This window comes from Eutrigla gurnardus (assembly GCF_963514095.1).
Source record: "Eutrigla gurnardus genome assembly, chromosome: 2".
Lineage (NCBI taxonomy): Eukaryota > Metazoa > Chordata > Actinopteri > Perciformes > Triglidae > Eutrigla > Eutrigla gurnardus.
The window spans coordinates 6,133,823-6,144,906 of NC_139916.1; the positions used below are offsets into that span (position 1 = coordinate 6,133,823).

The window sequence follows — 11,084 nt, forward strand, 5'->3', positions numbered from 1 at the left end:
TGAGTAGACAATCTATTTGAACTTGCATGGCAGCTGGTTTCTCGTGAACTCGTGTGTTCAGTAACCGGCAGCACCTACCAATCGGCATCCTGTGTGGAGCGACTGGCAGCTGTCGGTGTGGTTAGATGTCTGTGGGTTGGCACAGAGTTCGTTTAAAACAACAATGGCAACTCCTGATGAGTCTAGTGTAGATACTGTAATAGCGTCATTGTCATAAGAGTGTATTTCTTAATTGAATGAAGAGCAAACATCATCTGTCACATCATTGTGTTCTCTCTGAAAGGGCTGAAGGCAAGCTAAACCAGTCAGATATTTATGACTACATGTCAACGAAGAGTAAAATAAAAAAGGTTTTTATTGGCTCACGAAATGAACACGAAGAAGCTATTTTCCCCCAGAGAGTAATTTATTACATAAATGTAAAGTCATGTATAAACACAGGTATATTTAACAAAACAACGTATCAATATAGAAATCCAAAAAAACACAGATACCCACTTGTAAAACTTGTGTTTAAGGCACTATAGGAATTGCATTATATATTCAAGCAAGTATTTCAACACTTGCTTTGATAGGAGGTATTGTCATTTGGCTTAATATATGTTGTAAAAAATAGATTATATAGATTATTTGAAATATTAAACAAGTAAAAGTCAACAAGATCAGTCACAAAGAAAATGTGGATAATCAAATTAGATGCTTGAGCAAGTTATTTAAAAGGACAATTCCAGTGTGTTTGCTTTTTTGAGTTCAGAATGGAAGGAAAATCAACTTTGAGAGACTTGTGTCTGGGAAATCAATTTCAACAGTTCTGTTGATGCTGTAGTGTCAGGAGGAGAGTTTCACAGATCAAACCACACATATGACGTTCCATTAGAGGAACAGGAGACGGGAGCGGTGGTATGGTAAACCAACCGATCCGTCTAACTCAACCAAGTATGCATACTTGTTCAGCTCAAAAAATACAGGATAGCAAGTGCATCTTTGCGTTGAGATTATTTTCCCTTCCCAAAATCAAAATCATCAAATCATAACCATGAGGCATCGTTTTCATTGAAGGTAAAACACTTTAAATGCTCATTCATTGTCTTTCTGAGTGCGAGATACATTAGATACCATTCTAAGTAGTTAGCTTTGCTAAGCATCCAGACTAGAAGGAAGAGGAAACAGCTACTAGACACTTTTTGTTAAAAAAAAATCCTGTAAAAGATAATTAATTAACAAGTAATTTCTTGTTTATAACAAACTTTGAGGCGAAGTTGGTTGCCTGGCAACATAAAGGTGACTCCAGGAAGCAGTGGTGGAATGTAATTAAGTACTCAAGTGCTGTACTTAAGTACAAATTCAAGATACTTTGTATTTCCATTTACTTTACCCCCTACATTTGTCAGACAGCGTTACTTTACAGATAGTTTTTCATTCCCTTCCTGTCCAGTTAAACCAAGTTTCTCCAGATGTGTTGATATTACGCGTTTGAGATAAACGGTTCCTTTATGTGTTCCGTCACACTGTTGTCTCGTCCACCGTGAGGGACGTGCTGAGAGGCACCGATGCTTGTCACCACTTTTATGTCACGTGCAGGTTGGGAGCTCGTTTTGAGACGCTAGAGGAAGATATTGATACCGTCAAAGAAGAGCACTTACACCCAAAAATGCATTCAATTTTACTCAATTTTGCAAAAAGAAAGAAACTGAAGAGCAGAATAAATAAAATCGCTTTTGTCCTGATGTATCTTTGTCATTTAAAACAGCTCAAAATGAAGCATTTAAAAAATAAACCTTCTTAAAATTGTAACCAACTATAAAATGATAGTCAGGACCAGCACTGACCTGCCAGAGAGTCCCCTTTTCCTTTGCCAGCTTGCACACCATGGTCAGTGGAATCATCATGAGGGATGACATAGCCAGAAACCAACCCATCCAGTACGCCCACCAAGGATACACATAGGAGTGGTTGAATCTCAGGGGGGTGTATCTCAGAATCAAAAACACAAGTGTGCCCTTTAAAGGGAAGAGAATCACAATTAATTATTGTTGGAAGAAAAGCTCATTTCCATGGAACATTTCCACAATGTTTACGTAACCATTCCCTCATGTGTCCCAAGTTATTTCCTGTTGCAGCGTATGTGAATAACACAATAACAGGAAGTAAACATGTGGTCTGTACTCAAAAGTCAAATATCTTAAAACACCTACACTGCAAACAAGAGGGGTCGCATACATCCAGCAGTACTTGATCAGTGGGAGAGGTCGGTACCCAATCATGTCTTTGATGTTGTCACAGAAGCGATCAGCACCTTGGACAGAGACAAACACATGACACATAATGCATATATATATACTTTGCTTTTTCCACTTTTTCAGGGACGAGAGCATTACATATTCAAAGCTGTTATAATCACTGCATATGATGAATTTACGGCATTGGTTAATAGGCTGCACAATTAGTGGGATGTAACATATAATGACTAAAGACAGGTGTTCTATAATGGAAACGGTATCTCACCATAAATCCATCCAATAACAGTTGACTGGAAGATCGCCATCAGAAGAAGAGTGGGACCACTGCAGACATAATGATCAAAGATCTGCAGAATGTATGCGCCGGCCTACACACACACACACATACACACACACACACACACACACACACACACACACACACACACACACACACACACACACACACACACACACACACAACACACATAATGTTGCTGTCAGGACTGGGAATACCAAGAGCTGTGTATTCAGACTGCAAATGACTCTCACATGATGAAAAGCTTGTGACCACCAACGAATGGACTTCTGTTTACCTGAGACACCAATAGGAGGCCAATCACATAGCAGAGAACACAGATTAGCATCAGAAGAAGCTCTCTGCGATATCCTTTTCGGATCTGGGAAGGGTAGACGTCTGACAGAGAGGTCATAATGCTTTCAAGCCCAACAAACTGGAGAATGACAGAAAGACAAAGTCAGCATAGAGGCAAAAGAAGAAACGTTGGAGGACGTTGTTTTTGAGAGACTTAGGAAGGCTTACCTGTCCGTCTATTCCTAACAAGATGATCATGGTGAAGAAGCAGACGGACCAGACCTGAGGCCACGGTAGGAGAGTCACAGCTTGTGGGTAGACGATGAACACCAGGCCAGGGCCTGCAAAACATGAGATTTTATCCATTGCACTTCTTTCCTTACTAGAGGGTTTTTAAAACAACTTCATTTAGTGTAATTTAAAGTATTTGAATTGACACTGAATGTATTCACATTCATACCCGAGTCAGCGACTAGAGAAATGTCGACACCCTGTTTTTGTGACATATAGCCCAGAATTGAGAAAATGGCAAAGCCAGATACAAAGCTGGTCCCGCTGTTCAACAAGCAAAGATAGAAGGAGTCTCTGCAAATCACAAGCAAATACACTTTGGCATTTCTCTTTTGGAAACACAGGCCTCTTAAAATATTACAGTAAAATATTTATCAATTCAAACTACATTAACAAAACGTTAACTAAGGAAAATGTAATAAAATGTCAAATCCACCTTTATTTGATCCATATAAAATAGCATGAATAAAACATATTTGGGTGCTGCTGAAACTGTAACTACACTTGAGTCTCGGTCATGTGACGTACTTGAATACTCACTTATAACAGTTGTTGTTGTACTTGTTGTAGCTCCCGAGCGTAGTCAGGCATCCCAGACATATGGCATAGGAGTAAAAGATTTGGGTTCCTGCATCAATCCAAACCTATAAACCAGTGACAAACGTTTTTTACTCCTAAATCTGCGATACCATAACCAAAATGCAAATGAGCAATAAAAGCTTGGTGGTACCTGCGGGTCACTAAGCCGTGCAGGGTCGGGGTATAAGTAGTACTTGATGCCGTGGAAGGCTCCAGGAAGGGTCATCCCTCTGAGACACAGCACCATCAACATGAAGAACGGGAATGTGGCTGTGAAGTAGGTCGCCTGCGTTTAAGCAGAAATGATTACAGATTCAGGAATACTACTTTTATAGCTATGATTAGATGAACATTTGTGAGAGGCAGTAGGATTCATACTGTGTTGATCATTGATCAAAAGGCCTGATTCTTGTGTGACTGAGCATCTATGAAAGATCTAGCTGACTCACTCTGCACTGAAACTGAAAATGACACATAAAAACGGTTTAATTTACATAATGAGGAAAGCAAAGACTGTGCCAATTAAGCTCTCATCATACCAAAGGATCTACTCGTATAATTTCAATTTGGGGGGGAAAACAATACATGTGTAGAGTGTGAATCGGAGCAGACAAGCAGGATCTATTCGCCAGTTTGCATTCTCACAATCAAAGAGCTCCAAAGCACATAAAACATATCCAGCCGTAGATTCAGATTCAACAAAATATGATGCATTAAATATTCCAGCTATCCAGCATCATAAGAATTGAAAGCTCCACCTTGAAAAGGCATTAAGTTTGAAGAAAACATTTTGAATTCACTACACTGTTTTCAAAATACTTTCGAAACCTTTTCTTTTAACAGCATTAGAGAAAGGGTCAAAAGTAAGACAGCATCTTGGATCCCAAAACACAAAATCAGACGGTGAAAATACACATCATACATGATCACGCATCACGGGTTTGACTCGGAGGGCTTTTCACACCAGAGTGTAATAAGAGCGCTGTAAGACGCCATGGGCTTGACAGGTATGAAACGACGAGACGAACGTGTATCATGTGAGCATGTATATAACCTGGGAGTGCCAATATAACTGCATACCTGTATGTCTAGCATGTGCACACATGAACGCCAGCCGACGAAGTGTGAAGTGTCATTTTAACCACTGATTAACCCTCTCATTACGGTCATTTAATGAATGTAATGCATGTTATCTCAGTGGGTGATGTGCCATTGAAGTTTAGTCTACCGAATGGATGACCCTGGTTTATTGGATTAACACTTAAAATAAACTTCATGACTTGTTTATGATATTTTGGACTGTAATTCTAGGCGATTGGCAACTTCTTCAAGATGTTTTTACTGTTACTGAGTCACAAAAAAACATGCATTTCAAAGTGAGAAAACAATGTTTTACTCAATTTAATACGAATGCCTCTTTATGACCTTTATGATCTTTGAGACCACCAGCGATAAGATTGTCTATTTCTTTATAAATATCAGCCTGCAACACAAAATACTCATTCCATGTAGTAGCTTTAAATAAATATGTGTTGTAAATGAAAAATAATAAATATTACATGCATTTGTTTTTTTTTCAGCCTTACCTTTCCTGTGGATCTCACTCCCTTCCAGACACAGAAGTAGCAGATGATCCAGGCCAGAAGAAGGTACAAAGAAAGATCCAGTTGTAAATTTCCCAAGGTTTCTATGCCAGTGGATATATTTAACACCCGTCGTCTGTGAGGACAATGAGGCTAATGTCATTGACAGGTGAAAGAATCCATCACAAAATATTAATTAGTTCTAGCTAAGCAAACTATTCATAATAATTCATGCTCGAATGTGCAATTAACAGGCGTGGAACAGGGAGGGTGTGTCATTTCTCCTCTATTCAGTCTCTTTTGGATTAAAACTTACTGCCAAAACTCTGTTATAGACGATGACGCATTCACAGGCGAGGTCCAGTTAGAAGTGGCATTAAAGTTGTCCAGTACCACGCAAGAATCTAAAATGGGTGTATAAATGTGTCAATACAATGAAATAATGCAACATTTTCTTGTTAAATGTATTGGGGGAAATCGATTCACCTGTATTCCATGTGTTATTACAGGTGGCCCATGGCAGCTCGGCAGAGAAGGAAGCGAAGAAGTAGAGGAAAGCCCAAGCTAAGATGACAATGTAGCTGATGCACCCGTAGAAAATGATGATTTGGCTGGCGTATCCCATCCCTGCAAACAACAGAACATGGTAACGTTACACCGCCAGAGTGCTGCAGGAATGAGTCCTAAACCCTGGAGAGGAAGGAGTGAACACTATTATCATTATTTCTGATTCCATCATCTCAAAGTCAGAGTTGATGGAAACGTTTAACCAATAATGTTTTATAGTTTTACTTCAGTAAACAGCCTTCTCGTGCATCTTGAAGCTTCAACGTCATAAAAAAATAAGGCTAAAGGCATGTGGCCGGCGTGTTGTTCATTTTAATTTGTCATAAAAGTGGTTTTCATTCATAATGATTACCTTGCTGAACAAAATGAATATGTATCATACATTGTATTTACCACAGAGCTTATGGAAAGTGTAAAACCCATTGGCTTTTTGTCGAGGGAACCAATACAAAAATATATGTCAAACTACGTCATCACTGCAGCATTCATCGCAAATCTATCTCCATTTTAACTTCCTAAACTACCTGACGGATAGACCTCACCTTCAAACAAGGGGCAGACCTTCCTCCAGCACATGATTCCTCCTTGACTTGTGTACTGGCCCAACGCTATCTCCAGTACAAACAGAGGAACGCCACAGGCCACAAGGAACAGGATGTAAGGGATGAAGAATGCACCTGCAGATGGGAAGAAAGCATAAACATGCATGGATATAAACTTTTACATTTCTGTTATTCCTTGTGTATTTGACTTCCACCAGGGTGCATCCCCGAGGGAAGTTGAAATGCATCTCTTGCATCTTTTCTTTGTTTCTTAGTCCCTCCCACATCCCCAAGAAAAGCACACACAGGGAACGAAACATGAACATTTTTAGAAATTGAGACATCCTTTCCTCCGAAGAGTCACATGAAGCGATGTCTGTTTCTGATGATGGCGTGTGCGTGCGAGCGCCTCTTTGCCTGTCTTACAAGGTTACAACTTTTCAACTCTATCCCAGCTGTTTATTGGAGGCGAGACACAACCTTGTCAAATCACATATGTGGTTCCAAATCACAACCCATCATTTAGAAGAGAGGGAAGATAAGGAAGATATTTCAAAATGATCACTTTCAGGATGAAACCTGGACACTGAATCTGTTCAATGGGGCTTGTGTTGTGTTGACATGAATGAGGTCAAATTAAGTTCAAAGAAATAAACATCAGCAGTGATGAAAGATGAGATATACATAGTTTACTACACTCATATATTGATTTATATCATTTTTTTAAATAAAGTTTCAACTCAAAATTATTTAATTTTTATTTAAATATCATCTAACAGATGTAAATGGCAAATATTGACATAACTATATTGGTTGTAACGGAGATGAAGTAAACATCTGTTCAGTATTTAAAAACATGTTTTATGCTGTGTTGATTTTAAGAGCCACCCTCCCCCCAGTCGACACTGTGGAGTCATGGCGCCGCTTCCCGGCTACAGTCATCAGCCAGGAACTCAAGTGGGAACAGAACGCTGGCTGTGTCACCAAAAAGGCACAGCAGAGGATGTCCTTCCCTGCGGCAGCTGAAGAAGTTCAACCTGCCAAAGGCTATGATGGTGCACTTCTGCACCTCCATCATAGAGTCCATCCTCACCTCCTCCATCACCACCTGGTACGCTGCTGCTACTGTCAAAAACCGGGAAGACTGCAACCTGCCATCCCTCCACCAGGACACTGATGGTGCGTGTCCACAGGCAGCGGTGTTTCCCCGCGTCCCATTCATTGTCTATGGGAAAAGCTGTGCAATGCATTCTGGTAGCGTCGCGGCGAATGTCGAGAGACGGCGCGCGAGTTGGCCGCTCCTCATTTGCATAAAGTTGAAGTCGAATCTACTTTATGCTAATCAGAGGCGCCGGGCTCGACTCGCCGCCTCGGGAACGCTCGCAAAAATGTGTTGTTTAAAGGAGAGCGCCTGTCAATCATCCTCTAGTGGCAGCCCACCAAGCGTGCAATACTGGGAAGCGGCGCGTCCACTCGCGTTTAAAATCGCCCCTGTGGACACCTGCCATCCGCCTGTGATCTGACGTCAGATGTGACGGGACAATCTATATAGATATAAATTCACGTGTTGATTCAATTAGTTGCATTAAATAGTGTTTGTTGTGATTATGTATTGCATTTAAATGTGCCTGGAACTGTGGAAACCTGCCTGTGAGGTCTCGGTGACGTGTGCGCACTGCGCGCCGTCAGCCAAACTTCCACTCCGCCAGCTGTGATTCGCCTTGAATGAATGGACTTTATTTACGCCTTGCGTCTTGCGCCGAAAGTAGACCAGGTTGGAGCTGGCGAGCTTTCAGCGCAGTCTCGGCGAGGCTTTTTGCCACGAAACTTCCGCTACGCCAAGCTGAATCTGTGACGCCTCCCCCTGCTGCGCCGCCACACCCATCTTGGCGCAGGCGATCCACCAAACTGTCAAACTGACCGTGCCAAGGCTGCGCGGGTCGAAACTTGCATTGCGCCGGCTCCGCCACCCTGCGCTGCGCCACGAAACTAGGGCCCTAGGGCCCAGAGTGTCTTTTTTATTTCTTTATATTTATTTTTTCATTTTGGGTCCTTTTTTTTCCAATGATGAGAGAGAGGAAATAACTAACAGCTGTGTGAATAGAAAACCAGGGCCACCAAATCAGTTTTAAAGTCAAGATCATAGAAAAACACCACAAAACAAATGAAATGTAAAAAAAAAAAACACATTCAAAGTACTCAAAAATATACACTATATAAAGAATGCTAAATGCATTAAACTGTCTTCCTCATCTCAATACTTTTGGTGTTATTTATGTGACAAAATGTCTCATTATGCCCCATCATGTTGCCACAAAAGTGCTGAAAACGGTCAAGAAGACATACTAAGCTGTGATCTTACAGTTCATCAGTTGTTCTAAATTAAGCATAGAAGACACGTTGGACATGTGGGCTTTGGATGGAGTCCGGACGATGGGAAATAAGAATCAAAGTGATTCAGCAAAGAATGTGACTCTGCTCCTTCCACAAAAGAATTGGCAGCACATTATTTTCATAGGCCTGCATAACTTGTCAAATCCTTATTCATCAGATGTGAAGCAGAGGGAGACGCTTTACAGTGCATCGCCTTTAGGGTTCAAGTACAGGGATGAAAACGGAGTTTGTATGAACTTATAATCATGCTTTCAGGATTTTAGGATTTTGTTGTACATAATGAAACAGCTAAACTAAACCAAACTCGATGAAAGGGTTTAAAAAGAGTTTGGAGCAGCAGAGAATAATAAACAGAAACACTCACCACCACCGTTCTTGTAGCAAAGATATGGAAATCTCCACACATTTCCCAGTCCAATAATAGCACCTGCCACGGAGAGGATGAACTCCTTCTTGCTGCCCCATTTGCCACGCTCCTTGAGTGTTTGCGGGGCAGCCTTGCGAGGGAGATGACACAGCCTGCACAGAGAGTCTGCCATCGCAGAGGGAGATCTGGTCTATCTGGCGTGGCGGAGAGTTGCTGGATTGACTGGCTCCGGATTATCAGAAGCACATTTATATGGAGTTACCCAATTGACAGGTTGCACTGCATTTAGCCACAAGAGGGACCTAGCACGTGCAGCAAAAGGCTGCCACTTACAAAAGAATGGTCCTGAAGAAACAGGAGAGTGATATATGAGGTGTGACTAAATGGAATTTCGACACGGTGTTGAAGGATTTTAAAGCAGGACTCGAACGAATAACTCCAAACTAGAGGGTTTATTGTTTTTACCTGAAGCAAAACTCATTTTCACACAAATAGAGATTTGTTTGTTAATGTTTCAACTCAATTAAATTCTTAGCACATGATGATAATAGTTTTGTACGATAAATCATGCCAGGTATTTTCGATACTGTCCTTTCACGTTAGCCTCCTCTTTAAACTGAAGTTTAAAGTCAAAGTACAAAGTTGCCTTTCAGCATTTTTTTGTATAATTAACTAATATTTCTGTTAGGCTTATGTTCAGAAGGAAACTTAGATGGATTACCATATTTTTTAAAGCTCAAAAGCTTGAAATCATATTCATCAAGATTTGAAGTGTTCAAGTGTTTGCATGTGATAGAAACATCCAGTAATCCAACGTTAAACATGTTAGGATCCTCACATCAACCTAAATCATTACTTTAAATGATCCAGGACTTAATGACCTGCCAATCATCCTTATTGCTATGCCCACGGCAAGACGGTTTTTTCTCAGGTATTTCTTTGATGAACAGTAATTTACAGCATGGTATGTTACTTAACACCTTACTTAACACCTATGTAACAGCTGAAAAATGTACCCTTCGTGGACTTCTGCTCTATAGTTGCTAATGCATACACACATAGCTCTTTATCTGCAGCTTTATCTCATGCAAAAACATAGGTTTGCCTTTCTACTCTTCTCTGCTCCTCCAGGATTATTTCTGTGCAGCCCAGCATTTCATTGCATTTCTTTCATTTTTTGTATTTTAAGGTCACAGCAGGGTGCCATTCAGCTCTCATTCAACACTTCCAGCAGCTACCGAAGCTTGTTGCTTGCCAAAGTGGGCTATTCAGCTTTCACTCTGTCCAGCCAAATCTGTTAGACATACTCAATCACCAGCGGTGGAAGAAGTACTCAGTATATCGTTTGCATTAGTAAAAGAATTGAAACCATACTATACACTAGATAAATGTTATTAAGTAAAAACTGATATTTAATAGAGTAGTATGAAATGGCAATAGCCCAGTTTAACACAGTACTTGTACTTCCCTATACCACTGTTAAGCCTAGGCCGGTTTGATTAATCGATTTTAAATCGTAATCGCGATTATGTAGTTAGGACGATGTTAAAAACGTAAAATCGTAAAATCGTAAAATCGATTTTTTAGTTAAGTTAAAGTTCTGCACTTTATTTATTCATTTTTGTTTAATGGACACACCTTAAGATACATGTGAAAGTGAGGTTTTTCTCTTAATCCCAAAGGGATTGTTTTTTTTTTTGTTTACAAGAGGTCTACAAGAAGATAACATGGAGCAAAGCCAGATGGCAAAAGTTCATTAATTGTTCTTTATATTAATCCCTTGAGGGAATTTTTGTTTAATAAGAGCAAGGTTTGCACTCAAATCCCAATGGGGAAATTATTTGCAAAATGTTCAATAGAAAACAGCATATTTGAAATAATTTCTTTGCCTTTTGTCATTTCACAAAATAGTCATAATCATAATCGAAAATCAGATTTTGAGAGAAG

General features: G+C 40.2%; 1 protein-coding gene across 1 annotated transcript; it reads right to left on the reverse strand.

Annotated features, from left to right (window-relative positions):
• Window positions 1–436: 436 nt before the first annotated feature.
• slc6a11a (solute carrier family 6 member 11a) lies at window positions 437–9,309 on the reverse strand (the record flags this gene model as incomplete). Its single annotated transcript, XM_084038818.1, has 14 exons — window positions 437–1,603; window positions 1,830–2,000; window positions 2,196–2,296; window positions 2,506–2,608; window positions 2,816–2,953; window positions 3,043–3,155; window positions 3,275–3,399; window positions 3,646–3,749; window positions 3,836–3,970; window positions 5,271–5,403; window positions 5,584–5,671; window positions 5,754–5,894; window positions 6,377–6,511; window positions 9,135–9,309. 14 exons carry the CDS (start codon window positions 9,307–9,309, stop codon window positions 1,466–1,468), a joined length of 1,800 nt encoding a protein of 599 aa, XP_083894944.1. The 3' UTR covers window positions 437–1,465.
• Between the last annotated feature and the right edge of the window lie 1,775 nt (window positions 9,310–11,084).